Source organism: Thunnus maccoyii, chromosome 22 (assembly GCF_910596095.1).
Source record: "Thunnus maccoyii chromosome 22, fThuMac1.1, whole genome shotgun sequence".
NCBI classification, from domain to species: domain Eukaryota; kingdom Metazoa; phylum Chordata; class Actinopteri; order Scombriformes; family Scombridae; genus Thunnus; species Thunnus maccoyii.
In genome coordinates, this window is record NC_056554.1 from 12,919,507 (window position 1) to 12,934,591 (window position 15,085).

Consider the following 15,085-nt stretch of genomic DNA (forward strand, 5'->3'; position numbering starts at 1 on the left):
TAAAAGTTTGGTTCAGCTTCATTCAAATATACATCTTAACTTCCACCCGCACACACACGCATACATACATACAGTCTTCCAAATATGCCAGAAACCAACAACACCAAAAAAAAAAAAAAAAAAAAATCCCACACAATTTAAAAAAATAGCGAAAAATTCTTTGTACACTTACACATAACTATTGGTAACATGTTCCCGAACCCTGACGTACGACATTCACTCCCAAACATAAGGTTGTAAGCATCAAGCTACAGTGAGTGCTTTTATAAAAACGCATGATCACAGTAGTTCAAATAAAATGGCTCCGTTCTTTGAATAAATAAACAGTTGTGACAAAACGACCTTCATAAACAAACAATCAGTGCAGGACTTCCACATCTTTTAAATTCATCATTTTAAAAACAAAACAAACAAACAAAAAAAAAACCTCTAAAAAGTCAACTACAGCAGCTGTTTTGCTCCCAGCTTCCAAATAAATAAAATCGGGATTTACAAAACTTCTCCTGAATCCACACACACACTCGCGCACACACACACACACTCGCACACACACTCGTACACACATGCGCAGCCCATTACCTCACCTGCTGCACCGCATTAGTGACATTAGAGTGAAAGGTGAGCCAACAAGAATCCTCCTTGTAAAAACCACAGGAAAAGAACCTTAAAAGATGTTTACAAACTCTTCTTACAGTAAAACACAGACTCCCCCCTAATTCTTTATAAGCTTAAAAATCCAAGATTTCGCTTGGATACACAACCCCCGCCTCCCCGAAAGCGTCTCGCTTCAGTTGTCCGAAGATATTTCCACTGGTGCTCTTTGACTCCACTTCCCTGACTCAGCAGAAGAGTTGAAACATTTCTAATATACTGCAGTGAGGTGGTAGTTTGATTTTGTGTGTGGGGGGGAGTTTGGCAGTCAGAGGAGGCAAAAAAAAAAAAAAGGTGGGTACCGTTTTTGAAATGTTTCAGCGAGACCGGCGGGGGCGGTGTAACCGAGAGTCAGAGCGGGACAGCGATACTACGAAGAGAGCACTCAAGATGTTCTTTTTTTTTTGTTTTTGTTTTTTTCCTCTCAGGTGGGAAAGGAGGAGACAGACGAGGAGGGAAAAGAAGAGATAGTTCTCCCAGAATTCATTGTGGCTGGTTGTGGGAGGACGATAGGAAGGGTTTTTACAGAAAAAGAGAGACAAAGGGAGGTCACTAAAGGAGGAGAAAAAAGGAGGAGGGAAGGTGAGCAGCAATTTGATTAGAGATTTGTTTTGTCTCTCATCATCTACTTTACAGAAGTTTTTTTTTTTTTTTTTTTTCTCCTTTCCTCCTGGTGAGCCGCTTCAGAACTTCTTAGGGCCCCAGGCGGATGCTTGTTTCGGGGCAACGCCTGTCCCGAACGTGGGGAAATCCTCCGCGCTGCTCATGTCAGGAGCCTGGAACAGTGATGACAGGAAAGGAAAGAGTTAAATGATGAATATACAAAATATGAAAGTGATCAAGATTAGCTGTCACTAATAATTTATACACACTGAAAAATGCTGAAGTGTAAGATGAAAAACTGCAGGTCCCACCTTGTTCCCTGCTGCGTTCCAGGGGGCGTCCCGTACCACGAAGCCTTTAGCCGGACCCCCGCTGCCGTCATCCAGTCCTCCCGCTCCTCCTCCCCCTCCACCGTAACGTGACGGAGGCTTCATGTACGCCGCCAAGGTCTCGGTCTCTGTCACGCTGAGCATCTGAGAGAGGTGGAGAGAGAAAAAAAAACGGATCTTGAAACAGGCTCCTTCTGTTCTGCTGCTCTCTGAGGTGTTTATTGTCTGTAAATGTTTGGTGGGTCAGTGTCCGGTTTTCAGGAGTTGGTAACTTTAAATTTCAGACATCACAAGTGCGAATTGCATCAGTTTTTTCTTTTAAAGGACGACTCCACCTGCGTTCCTTTCCGGGTTTTGCCGCAGCGCTGAGTCTGAGTGTGTGAGATGTTTATAAATGCGCCGGACGGAGCGGAGGGACAGACAGCTGCTGAGTGCCGGCAGCTCCGGAAGAGAGAGCCGGAGCTTCGGGACGAATAACACCCGTGAGTCAGACCGGATTCTGCTTTGATCCGGAGCCGTTTACTGGCAGGAGGAGAGCTAAGAGTTTATTTTTTTTAAACTTTGAGCAGCAGTAACAGTGAGTGCTCCATCTGTTTGTCTGTTAGTACATTTAGCAGAACAGCAGCAACAGTGAGTGCTGGCTTGGCCGGCTAGGAGGCTTATATTGGTTTATTTTGGTTTATATGTAGCAACGTCTTTATGCAGAAACCTACGTCAGGGCACATGGAAAAAGTTTTTAGAAAGGCTTAGGAAAATTGCATTTTGATACTAAAATATATGTACTTCAGCCAAAATTTGAATTTTTGGATTTGAATACATGTGGAACACTACTGTGAAGCTACAGGATGATATAAAAACCTCAAAAAGTCAAAAAATAACGTACCCGCCCTTTAATAAAAAGTATCCTAGAACATGTAAGGTACCACTGGGTAACATAAACCTAACTTAAAAATAACAATTGGCATTCCTGGCATGACACGTCGCAAAAGTGCCACAAGCCTAAAAGTAAACAGAGTAAAGAAAGGCCTTCGGTTCAAGAGGTATTAAAAGGTATTATAATAAAATATAATGAGAAAAGAAAGATGTAAAATAATAATAATGACAAAATAGAAACATATTCAAGAAAATATCTGCCTGAATAACCAGTAAATATGTGTTTCATCCATATTTCAATTTTAAGTTTTAATTTTGCCAAACTTTTTATATTTTGCCTGGATCTGAATGTTTTTGTTTAATTTTGCACATTTTATATTTACAATAACATGAACATGTAAATTATAATGTAAGGTCCAATTCAACAGTTCAGCAATTAAATCTTCCTCTTGAAGCTTAGAGTGTTCGATATTTGTTGCGACTGTGTCAGAGACGTGTTGATTTAAATGTGTGATAAACACTGAGGGTGAATTTAGTATTGCTACACTATTATCTTATTGTTTCCCTGTAAAAAAAAAAAGCAGATCTACATCACTGTAAACTCACATATTCTTCCTCCAGGTTGAGCAGGTGGTCGATGGCGTTGTCAACCGTCTCAGGGAGGCCCATCACCGTCACTTTGTCGGGCTCATCAGAGCCTGGCTGAGGGAACCGGATATCCACCTGAAGAAGACGTGAACAGGTTAAAATAGAAAACAGGTGAAATTAAACAGAAACAAACATTTTCTCCTCCGTCATCGCTAGCGTCCCGTCTAACCTTGAACTCCTCCATCAGCTTGCGGATGGCTTTGCCGCGGGCACCGATGATGCGAGCGTGGGTCCTCGGGTCCAGGTGAACGTCCTGGCTCACCATCTCCTGCAGCTCGGCCACCAGCTGCTGGATGGCCTGACGCGCCTCCTCCACGTTACGCTCGTACCCCGAGATCACGATCAGATCCTGGGAGGAGGAGAAAGTCAAATACGGAGGATAAAACATGTGCCGTTTCTTTTTCATCCCACATCGGCTACTAAAACGGCATCGATTTAAAACTGAACACACACCTGCTGCTCGTCTCCTTTGTCGGGGAACTGGATGCTGACGTCGTGGTCTTTTCTGATCTGAGAGATGACGGCTCCCTTGCGGCCGATGATCTTGGGATGAAACTTCGGATCGACGGACATGGTTACCTTGAAGCTACGCAGAGCCTGAGAGGAGACGGAGCAGCGAGGTTCAGCGAGATCTCAAATATCTTAGCGTATCACATTGCATATGATCTTTATATTCACAATTTATAGATGTTGCACATGCAAGAGGAAGTATCCCGTGTGTTTAGTCTTTTAGTTTAAATCTCCATAGCGACCAACAACAAGCACAACAGTAGAAGAAGCTTTAATTCTGTTGTTGGCAACTTATCAACTACTAAGGAGAAAGAAGAGCTGTGATGTCCAACAACACAGTTATAATGATAAGATTGAGATGCTGGAGACTTGCTGAGACAAAATATTTCATTTTATAACTAAATGTGCATGTGTGTACCCTGTCCTCCTGCTCGGCCTGCAGTTCTTTGACCCTCTCCAGCAGACCCTGCTTGGCTCGCTCCACGTTGGCTGCCAGGCCCGTCACCTTGATCACATCCAGCTGTTTCTCTGGCTGTGGCACCCAGATGTTCACCTGCGCATGAAAAACCACAAACATTTTAAGAAAATCTCCTTCTTTTCACTCCTTTTTCACTGTACCAATCAAAAACATTATAATAATATCTAAGATTGTCACAACTGATGAGTAAAAAGGTTATATTCTTGTACTTGAGGCCATTTTGACCTGCATTATAAAATGTCACTCGGCCAGCAGATGGCACCAGAGAGCCACAAAACGTCAGCTAACCTCGTACTCCTCCATCATCTTCCTGATTCCACTTCCCTTCTGACCAATGATGTAGCGATGCAGCTCATAAGACACCTCCACGTCCTCCGTTATGGGCACCAACGCCTGGAGGAGGAGGAGGAGGAGGCAGCAACAGAATGAGTGGAGGAGGAGGAGATGAAGAGTGACAGAGATGACGGGAGACAGAAAAAAAAAGTGTATTCAAAATTAAATGTTCCAAATGAAGAGTAAACAGAAGTAGAACTGCGCCTACCAGCAGGGCGGCTTTAGCCAGTTCACACTTCTCTGCTCGCCCAGAGATGGTGATGGTGTCACATTTGCGGGGGACAAACTCCGCCTCTGGACTGACTTCTCCGTTCTCCTGTGGTGAAGCCTCCTGGCCTGTAATATTACAAAAAAAAATGCACTGAAACACCTCTTTTGTCTTGTCTGTTTCCTATGTAAACACATCATTTTGGGTACAATTACAATTTCTATAACTGAGGCTGGATTTGGATTAAAATATTATCAATTAGCAGTTGACATAAACCTGCTAAACTAGCTGACAAGATAAACTTGAGCGCTAATTTCTACTCTTTTAGAGGAATTTGTTTGTGCTCTTATTGTGGTAAATAGATAGATGCAGGTACGCTTCTCTTGTGTTTTGCGTTTCTGACCTGCGGCGCTGTCGTCTCTCTCTGGGAACTTGATTTGGACCTCGTGCTCCCTGGTGATGTACTGGATGCGGCAACCTTTAGGCCCCATGATGGCACGGTGGTGTCGCTGAGGGATCGCCACCTCCACGCTCACCTGGGACTCCTGCGAGAGAGAGGGGAGGAGGAGAGGAGGCAGCTGGGTAACACTTAACAACACAACACTTAATGTTCTTGCTCGTATGGAAAATTTTAAATGTAGCCGGTACTGACGGCATTTCTGGGACCTTCAGATTAATTTAATTCTAATAATTTGATTTAGCTTCAGTGTGAACACAGATATTGATCCGTTCAGGTGCCTGAGGTCGTTTCTCTCTGGATGAAACTCATCTCAGTAAAAACACATTTTCTTATGACACATATTTGACTCTGAGTTTGTTAAATGTTTTTTTTTTTTTTTTTACCAGGTCCTCGATGATCTCCTGGATGCGTTTCTTTGCAGCCTCCACACAGTCCTTGGCTCCCTTCAGAGTCACCCGCTGGCTGTTGGCTCCCGTACGAGGGAAGCTCACGGCCACGCCGCCATACTCCTCGGCCAGCTCGCGGAGCACCTGGCCTCTCCGGCACACGAAGTGGCGGTGGTGGCGGACGTCCACTACCATGCTGTCCTCCACCACGTCGTCCTGGAGAGGGAGACGGCAGAAAAGTAGTAAGAGGAGAATATTTGAGCTGAGAAAGAGGATATTTAAGAATAGGAGAGGCATGAAAGCCACTTTATTTCTACTGTCAGGTCTCTACTTTTTTTTTCTTCACGTGAGGTGGTAATTACCAAATTTTTGACCAGGCTTTCCAGCTCCTTCTGGGCCTGACGGACAGCTTCTTCTTTCCCTACGATGGTGATCAGCTCCTGCTCTGTGTCATCCGGTGACGGGAAGATGATACGGGCTCCCGTTTTGTCCCGTACACGGCGAATATTGGCCCCGCCACGACCGATCAGGAATTTATGGTACTCTGGCTTGGCCTGCAGCTCAGCTGTGAAGTTGTTGACTTGCTGAAAAGGGCAGGAAGGAGAAAAGAGGACAGGAAAGACATCTAAGTAATTGGCTTCAGCTTCCCTTTTTCTTTAAAGTAACGTCCTTATTCTCATCCTCATCTTTATTAACTCTTAAATCCATCCTTAGTTACCGATCTTCAAACCTTTCTTTCCCCACTCCCACAAACCTTTTCTTCAGCCAGCTGCAGCAGCTGTTTCTTGGCCTTCTCAACCTCACCGGCGGGTCCTCTGATGGTGACCTTGTCCGAGCCGGAGCCCTCAGAGGGGAAATGGATGTGGACGCCGCCACAGTCTTCCATAACGGAGCGCACGAGGCAGCCCTTAGAGCCGATCAGAGAGTTGTGCAGCTTGGCTGGGATGGTGACCTCCGTCTCCTTAATGTTGGCCTGGAGGGATGAAGACAGAGGAGGTTTGTAATTTTTGGTTATATCAGAATCAAACTGAGAAGGTTCATTCTTCAGTCACTAAAAAAATCTGACACTAAAAAAAAAATTGGTTCCACTGATTAGGTTTTTTTAAGCTTTTCACTGCTTTTTGCAGTCATCCTCAGCAGACGGAGTTTGCTCAGTTGTCATGGAGATAGCTAAGTGTTCATCACATGACCGAAGTATGGGACTTGATAACGGCCACATGATAACAACTGAACTGTTTCATACTTATCATAGTATCTCTATCCACCGGGGAAGACCATGGAATACTGTTCAAACTCCAGAAAAAACCTAATAAGTGGACCTTGAGTTAAAATGATGTCATCAAGATAAAACATCAGGTAAATTAAGCATAAAATAAAGAGTAAACATTTAAAAAGACAGCATCATGTCCATTTGCATTTTGCTGCTAAATGTCTCTATATTTTTCCATCACATCTGTTGTTTTAATTAAATTTTTGGGGGCAAATAAGGTGAAGTGAAAAATCTAGTTAATTTTTTTTATCTTCTCAGCAACTTTAAGCACCAAAAAAGAAAAAAAAGACAAAACCATCTCTCACCAGTTCTCTCTGGATGGCGAGGATTCGATCTCTGGCTGCCTCACAGTTGCTCTTCTTGCCTGTGATGACGATCATCTCGGAGTTACTGTTCTCTGTCGGCAGGTCGATCTTAGTGTTGGTCTCTTCACGGATCTGGTGGCGTAAACAACATCTGTTATTTTCTGTCTTTATTATAAAGTAACATTTGTTCTGATGACAATATCTTAGAGCTGCCACGGTAACTATGAGGATTGTCTTTGATATAGAGTCATCCAAAATCTTTCAAGTGTCTTTTTTCACATTTTCAAAGTATTCTTAAAGGCCTCACCTTTTTGATGTTGGCGCCGCCCTTACCGATGATGTTTTTGTGAAACTGCTTGAAGATGGGAACGGAGAGCGAGAAGCTGTTCTCAATCTGCAGGAAAAAAAAAAGGGAAAGAGACGCTGTGAAGTCCACGATAATCATGTGTGAGACAGACAGAGATGATGAAAGACAGCAGCGGTGGGTCATACCAGGTCAGCAATGATTTTCTGGAGGAACTTGGCACATTTCTCCACCTCGTTCTTCGGCCCTCTCAGCTGGACTATGTCGCTCTTCTGCGCCGGGTCGGGAAAATTGATAATAACCTGGAGATTTATCAGATAATAATTCAGTTAGAACTGAATCAAAACTAATTATTTTACAATGATGAAGGGGTGAGATATGTTACAGTGAGGGTCAAGGAAAACATTTATCCACCTCGGGGAACTTGTCTCGAACTTCTTTGATCTTTTCTCCCTTCTGGCCAATGATTGTCCGATGGAACTTCTGCTCCACGATCAGGTCTTTGGTGCGCTCGTTTTCCTGGAAGCAGGAAAAAAAAAGTGTAAATGTAAGTGATAACAGGCCGTTCTGTAGTCTGTGTAAAGAGCTTTTTTTGGCTTACACCAACCAGCAGAATGATTGAATGAACCAAAACTTTGAACCCATTCTCACCATTCTCTGGACCATCTCGATGAGTTCTCTGCGAGCCAGCTGGACTCCCTTGGGGTCCCCCTCGATCCGGACGAGGCCGCTTCGCTCCGAGTCCTGGGGGATTCTTACTGACACTTTGTACTGCTCCTTGATCCGATTGACTGGTGGGAGGGTGGACGGAGAAGAATGGATTGCATTTTCAAAGCTTTGTCACTGTTTTTCACCCAAAATCATTTTGAGGATTGAACATTAACCATCTGTAGGCTTGAAAGTGGCTCTAAAAAGTTAAAAAAAAAAAGTAGGTTTCATGGAGCAGACTGGCTGTGGTGACCTTGCACTCAGACAGTTAAAAAGAAATCTAATATCGACCAGCTTCATGATGGAAAATAAAAGTATCAAAATGTTCTTAGAAACTTGCCAAACCACCCCTGGATCAAATCAAATTCTTTGATTTTTTTTTACAGCTACACTTACAAGTTAAATTGCTTTAAACATTTTTGGAGCACAGAATTTGATGCAGGGTCTCTGAACTGACTGTCTACCGCTCTATCACCGGACTACTGTCTGATACAGAAGAATGCATTTGGTAGATGTTTCCTCTAATCTCTCTAATACCATGCATTCAAACTCTTAACCACAGCAGAGTTTTTTTCTGTTGAGATCAGCAAAACCGAAGCCTACTCACTGTTGGCTCCGTTCTTTCCGATGAGGTGTCTGTGGAAACGCTGGTCTATGATGACTTCAGTGTAGTCCATCCTCACCAGCTGGACACAGAGGGGACAAAGAGGGACGTTAGACTGATACATTTGTCAGTATGAATGTAAACATGGAGCCTGGAGAAAACATCAATCTCACATATTACATTAATGACCGGATCCAGTCTAATCTGTATCTCTTCTGTGTCTCTCTCAGCTTTTCAAATGTATTTATTAACAGAGAGACAACATTTCTACATAGAAATTATTACGGCATCAGTTCATTTCAATTTCAATTCTTGTGTCCTATTAACAAGCTTCCTGTCTCTACACTGTCAAATAAAGGCAAAAAGCCTGACAAAAATAATCTGTGAGACTGTATTTGTTTCTGTTATCATGACATCTTCACCATATTAACAAAAGTATGATGATGTAACAGCTGTAACAGCTACATTGAAACTCAGCTCATATGTACTGACCAGGTCCTTGATGATCTCTTGTATCTGGGCCTGAGCCTGCTCCACCTCCTCTGTCGGCCCCTCCAGACTGATGCGTTCCTCGCCGTCCGTAAACTCTATGTGAACCTACACAAACACACACACCGATGAATCTGAACCAATCAAAGAGCCACCTCTCCTGTCCCACCTTGTTATTATTCTCCTCATTATCAAAGCACACCTCAAGTCCTCTACCGTGCATGTTCGTGGTTCTGTTTTACAAGACACAAGATCCGACGCACTGCTACTGCGATACATGCTCAAAATATTTTTTATCATATTGCAGGAGCAGGGATGCAGGATTTGTGTTGCATTTTATCTCCTGGTTTTTTACTCAGCCCCCCTAGTGCTGCTATTCCTCCCCCTCCTCTCTTCTTCTCCTCTTACCCGTGGCAGCTGCTGCGTGATCCGCCCGATGTTCTGTCCTTTCTTGCCGATGATGAAGCGATGCAGCCAGGCCGGAGCGGTCACCTCCACCACCATCACGCTCTTGGCCTGCACAGCGACAAAAAGTTTTAATCCGCAAACTATGATAGAGGCTTGAATATATTAAAGACGTTGTTTGACACTCTTCCTCACCTTTGCGTAGACCTGCGTGAGCGCCGGTCCCAGCTTGTCGGGCTCCCCCCTGAGGATGATGGTCTCTGAACCCGAGTCCAGAGGAGGCATCTCCACAGACACCCCCGTGGTCTCCAGGATCTCCTGCAAGGTGTTGCCTTTCGGGCCTATGATGTACTTGTGCTGCGACTTCTTCACCTCCACAGAGATGGTGGTGGTCTTCCTCTTCTGCGGGGGTAGAAAAAGTAGACGATTAGAAGTGACGAGCGGCAGGGAGAGGACATCCACGGTAAGAGGGAGGAAGCGGGGGAAATTGAGGAGCGTCGTGAGGGATGGACGGGAACGCGACAGGAGACAGAAAGAGGGATGAAAGACAGGAAACAGGAAGGACAGAACAGATTAAGTTGGCGTGAATAGAATGAAAAGGAGGGTCGAGCGACAGAAAGACATGAGGGAATAATTGGAAAGAGGTGAGCAGCGAGAGAAAAGAAAGTGATTGAGAAGGAAAACAAGAGAGGAAAATAATACATTTGTTTTTGCCTCTCATGCATATGCACTAAATGACATTAGCATTCTCATCCTGTTGTTCTCTGGTGAAATCCAATTTTCTCTCCGCATTATCTCCGGCTTGCCTATCACCAGCGATCATCTGGTACACACACTTCCTCTCCAGGTTATATCCATCCATCTTTTATAGTTTCTTGTGTGTGGTAGATACTGACACCAACTAAAATAAAAATAAAAGGCTCCTACTGACAACTCAACATTATCACATACCGTGTGACGTATCATCACATATTATTTGTGTGTGAAACAGTAACTTTAACATTTCTATCAGAGATGAAGCTTTAGATCCAGTAAGTAAACAAGTGATCAAAGAGAGAGAGTCCGTGGTAAAACCAGAGAACCACAAATTTAATATCTGCACTGGATTGTACAACCGGAGACGTTGTGGGCGCCCAAACGTTGCCTGAATGTCTAAAATGCAAATCCAAATCTGGCAGACAAAATGCTGCAGTAAATTACTGGATGAGCGACTTAAATCCCGAGTAAACAAAGAAGAATGGAGGGTAGGAATGTAAACAAACACGTAAGACTCAAGTCTTTGTGGTTCTTGCTCTGCTTTTTTGTACGCTCTTTTTTTTTGCTTTTTGCTTTGAACTTTTGATGAAAAGGGCAAATCTTTCAGCATCGTTACATCAAATGATTTTTTTAGGGCTTACTAAAGGGGATGTATCATGCATGTTTTCTATATTTATACTCTAGGGCTCTACTGGAATATATTTGCATGATTTACAGTTCAAAAAACTCCTTATTTATATCTTTATGCCCCTCGGTTCAGCCTCTGTCTGTGACAGGCCGTTTTAGCTCCTGTCTCTTTAAGGCTCCCCTCCCTGAAAGCCCACTCTGTTTTGATTGGTCAGTTCCAGGAAGCTGCCCCTCCGCAGACTTCCGGCAACTCAGGAAGCTTCATAAACAAACAGTAGTAGCAGGATTTAACTTCTTTTTCTCGTTCTTTGCTCAAATATACGAGTGGACAAAGTGAACAACCTGTGGAACAACCTTAGCAACGAAGGTTACAGACGCCATTTTTGGACAAACAATCTGACATCATCAAGAGGAGGAAACAGACGTAACTTTGCAAACAAAGCGTTCAGAACAGGTTGAAGTCCCGGCTTTTGACTTGCAGGGAACACTTTTACATAATTTAACCTCAAGTTTTGACACTTTGATCATGTTTAACATAGACATCCGACATCATACCGGTATAAAAAAAAAAACATCATAAAAGTAGAGAAAGGATTGTGGCAAATGCAAAACAACAGAAATAATACATAACAGCAAATGGACCGTTACCCTAGTGGATGACAGAGAAACCCTGATAATTATACCACATGAAGGTCATCAGATAGGCTGCACCAAAGTTTCGGGGCCCTGACTGCAAATGTTTTATCATCTTTGACTTCATTCTCTATTCAGACGACAGAAATAAGCTGTATCTGGATTAAAGACTCCTGTTGTGCATATAGAGATAAAAGCCCTGTTTCTGAAGCGGAGGCAGAGCCATTAATCATTTTAAAAGTAATCAGTTAAACATTACAAATCGTTCCTAAACTCATGAAAGCTGGCGGAAGTCGGTTAGAACAAGGTTATATGATCTCTGCCTTTGTTTTCCTCTGATTGAGCCTTCTTAGAAATCGGTCTTGAATGAACGCACCTTGTCGTCGTAGATGGCTCTGATGCGGTTGAGCGCCAGGGCTACGGCCTCTTTCTCCCCGGTGATGACGATCTCGTCCTTGGGCAGGCTGGGTGGAGGGATGCTGATGCGGGCGCCCGTCTCCTGGCTCAGCTCCTGCACCAGCCGGTTGTGGGCGCCGGCGATGAAAGGGTGGAAGGCCTTCTCCAGAGACAGACGCTCCACCGCACGCTTGTCCTGGTAAGTCAGCGAATGTGAGAAGGAAGTCGATCAAACGATAGGATGTGTATATATATATTTATATATTTACACCAAAACGTACCCCCCCCAGCTTACCTGTTCAGCAGAGATCAGCAGGATCTCATGGCGAGCCTTCTCGATGCCCTCCTTGGTGCCGGTGATGCGGATGTTGGCGCTGGGGTCGTCGGGACGTGGAATTGCGATCTTTGTAGCCGTCTTCAGCTCCAGCTCCTGCAGCTTCTCACCGTTCTTACCGATGACGAAGCGATGGTGCTCCTTGGGGATGGCGACCGTAGCGGAGGCCTGGGTAAGCAGGAGGAAGTTTTGGGGAGAAAAAGTTAAGATTCGCACTGAAAACTGGCAGTAAATCATTGAATCAGGGCACGTTATCTTGCCTGGACTGATGTGATTAGCATTAAAAAGATCTCTCTTAGGAGTTCAGGTTCAGACATTTTCATAAAAATCCACAATCGTTGGTGTTGAAGCCTCAGTTTCCACATTTGTATATTAGTGACAGGAATATTAAGTTTTCTAGTTTCTCACATGTCTTGTTTACCGAGGACAGTAATTGGATCGAACTCGACAGCAACAAAGAAATATGTGAGGTGTTACTTCTATTCCTACTCAGTAAGTAAAATAAACAACAAAACAAAAGGTGTTCGACCTTGCGAAGAGGACAAAGTGTTTTTCTGCACTATTGTATCAATAACTGCAGCTCAGCTAAACAGGTGGACCTCAGTGCACCAACTGAAGTGGAAATCAGCATGTTTGCTGCTGAAGCCCATGAAAGCCACCCTTGGGAGCTGACGGTCACCTTTCAGCTCAACATTTTGTCCCAAACCAGCCTGCCTGCACAGATAAGATTTTTCTATCTAAATATACTTGTTTATCTCCTAAATATGACCACTGTAATTTCATTTTGCTGGGATGGAAAAAACAGCAAACACAGTAAAAAAAGTAACAAATTGTCACAATAAAACTGGTTAATCTAAAAAGCTGAAGTGATGACGATGTTCTTTTCTTCTTCCTATTAAGGAAGAGGAAGGAGACCAGACTTTTAAAGCCTGTGAACAGATGTATAATGTCTTCTGTGGCTCTGGAAAGAGCTCCAAAATTAGAAAAATTAACCCTGATGATGTCATAATGATGTCATGAGGGTTATCTCTGCTTGGGCTTTTAACAGGAAGCCTGCATTACAAACTGGAGATGTGAGATTTGAAAGATGTGGAAATTTAGGAGGCAGGGGAGGAAGACAATATTAAGTTGCATTATGGGTATTGTTTTGTCCAGTGTTTTTGGAGCTTGACCCATACCAGGTAGTAAAACTATACTTTTGACTATTCTGAAAAAAGAAATCTGTCCCTCGAGAGTTCCCCAACCTTATGGAAGTGCAATATTAAATAAAACTGGAGTAACCTTTTAAAAATATCTCCGGTGAGGTTACAAAATTCATAAACCTTCAAAATACAAATTATTCAACACCAGCTCATGCTGTTCTTGAACCAATAAAACCTCATACAATGTGTTCAATGACGATACAAAAAGGGCATGTTCGCCGTAGCAAAATGTCAAACCAAAATAACGAGGCACTATTTTCAATTTTATCTTTTAGATTTGAGATTATAACAAGATGTACTGTACTTTATTTTGTCTGTTTAAACTTTCTCCATAGTTTCAATGTTAAAGAACTTCAGTGAGTTTACCTGCGTCTGCAGGCGAGCTACGATTTCCTTGCGAGCTTTCATGACAGAGTCCAGTTTGCCAGTGACCATGATGGACAGGCCCTGGTCTTTCGCCAGGGACAGCTCGATGTGGGCTCCCGTCCGCTGCATGATGTCCAAGCACACCTTGGCCTCCTCGCCCTCCCCGAACTGGCTGTTGTCCTTGTAGCGACGCTCCTCCAGGGGCACGTGGAACACCTGCGGACAGACGAAGTTAGAAGGGAGGTTCGAATTTCGAGCCGACGTGTCTCGTTTGCTTATTTTTCCCAGAACGGGTGCGTGTTATTGACCGACGCTACCGCGGCAAAACTGGCTTGTGGCAAAATTCAGTTACGATCAGAAAAATACTCCATCTCAAGAGGAGATACCTGAACATTATTTGTGTGTTTACATTTTTAATAGATGAAACAGTAGTAGCTGTCAAGTCAAAATCAGAAACCGAGTGTTGACAATATAAACTGTCTTCTATAGGTGTGTGTATACTTGCGGGAGTGTCTGTTTGCATGTGTAGACAATGGCTGACTGACCTGGGTGATGACAGAAGCTTTGATGGGCCTGATCTTGCTCCCCCACGCTGGAGCCGGCTCCCCGGCCTTCTCCCCTGGTGCCCCCTTCTCCGGCAGCGGAGGGAAGGCCTCCAGGTAGGTGGGGATGTAGGCCTCGTCCTCTGGGACGCAGCCTGCACCGGAGAGAGATGACAGAGACGACAAAAGGTAAGGATGAACGGAGGGAGAAAACAGTATGCATGTGTGGAAGGATAGAGGAGCAGCCGGTGAGTGTATTAAGAGGAGACATAAATCAGAAATTGTAACCGTACTGCACAAAAAGGCACGTAGGGGAAATTCTTTATCTGATCTCTTGGGCTAATAGGCAGCTTATTTGCTTGGGGTAGTGGGATGAAAACCTTATCAACAGAGATAAAAACGGCCATTACCTGTAATCTCCTGGTCCTTGAGGCCACTGCGATGCTCTGCAAAGCTCTCCGGGGTCAACACAGCCACTGAGCTCATGGTTCAAGACTTATTCCGCTATTCCACTAAAGACAAGGAAAAGATGGAGTGCGAAGAAATACACGATAAATAAAACCCTCCAGTCTTAGAGGAGGATATTAGCTTTTGTATCTGCATAAAACCCATCACATAACTTGATGATACACCCGCAAAGAGCCATTAGAAATACATAAAGCCCA

General features: G+C 43.9%; 1 protein-coding gene across 1 annotated transcript in view; it reads right to left on the reverse strand.

The window, feature by feature from the left end:
- Positions 1 to 15,085, reverse strand: part of hdlbpb (high density lipoprotein binding protein b) — a 19,333-nt gene continuing 4,248 nt past the window's right edge. The window contains exons 3-28 of the mRNA XM_042400685.1: positions 14,831 to 14,932; positions 14,424 to 14,575; positions 13,879 to 14,094; positions 12,272 to 12,478; positions 11,957 to 12,172; positions 9,760 to 9,966; positions 9,568 to 9,675; positions 9,163 to 9,267; positions 8,674 to 8,752; positions 8,010 to 8,149; positions 7,773 to 7,877; positions 7,547 to 7,660; positions 7,362 to 7,448; positions 7,055 to 7,186; positions 6,234 to 6,452; positions 5,842 to 6,063; positions 5,477 to 5,695; positions 5,037 to 5,178; positions 4,634 to 4,761; positions 4,381 to 4,485; positions 4,033 to 4,167; positions 3,558 to 3,701; positions 3,274 to 3,453; positions 3,063 to 3,179; positions 1,566 to 1,727; positions 1 to 1,427 (exon numbers count right to left, since the gene is read on the reverse strand). Of these exons, the coding sequence (XP_042256619.1) occupies positions 1,335 to 1,427; positions 1,566 to 1,727; positions 3,063 to 3,179; positions 3,274 to 3,453; positions 3,558 to 3,701; positions 4,033 to 4,167; positions 4,381 to 4,485; positions 4,634 to 4,761; positions 5,037 to 5,178; positions 5,477 to 5,695; positions 5,842 to 6,063; positions 6,234 to 6,452; positions 7,055 to 7,186; positions 7,362 to 7,448; positions 7,547 to 7,660; positions 7,773 to 7,877; positions 8,010 to 8,149; positions 8,674 to 8,752; positions 9,163 to 9,267; positions 9,568 to 9,675; positions 9,760 to 9,966; positions 11,957 to 12,172; positions 12,272 to 12,478; positions 13,879 to 14,094; positions 14,424 to 14,575; positions 14,831 to 14,906 (3,810 nt within the window). The 5' untranslated portion in view covers positions 14,907 to 14,932 and the 3' untranslated portion in view covers positions 1 to 1,334. The remainder of the gene's footprint in view (positions 1,428 to 1,565; positions 1,728 to 3,062; positions 3,180 to 3,273; positions 3,454 to 3,557; positions 3,702 to 4,032; positions 4,168 to 4,380; positions 4,486 to 4,633; positions 4,762 to 5,036; positions 5,179 to 5,476; positions 5,696 to 5,841; positions 6,064 to 6,233; positions 6,453 to 7,054; positions 7,187 to 7,361; positions 7,449 to 7,546; positions 7,661 to 7,772; positions 7,878 to 8,009; positions 8,150 to 8,673; positions 8,753 to 9,162; positions 9,268 to 9,567; positions 9,676 to 9,759; positions 9,967 to 11,956; positions 12,173 to 12,271; positions 12,479 to 13,878; positions 14,095 to 14,423; positions 14,576 to 14,830; positions 14,933 to 15,085) is intronic.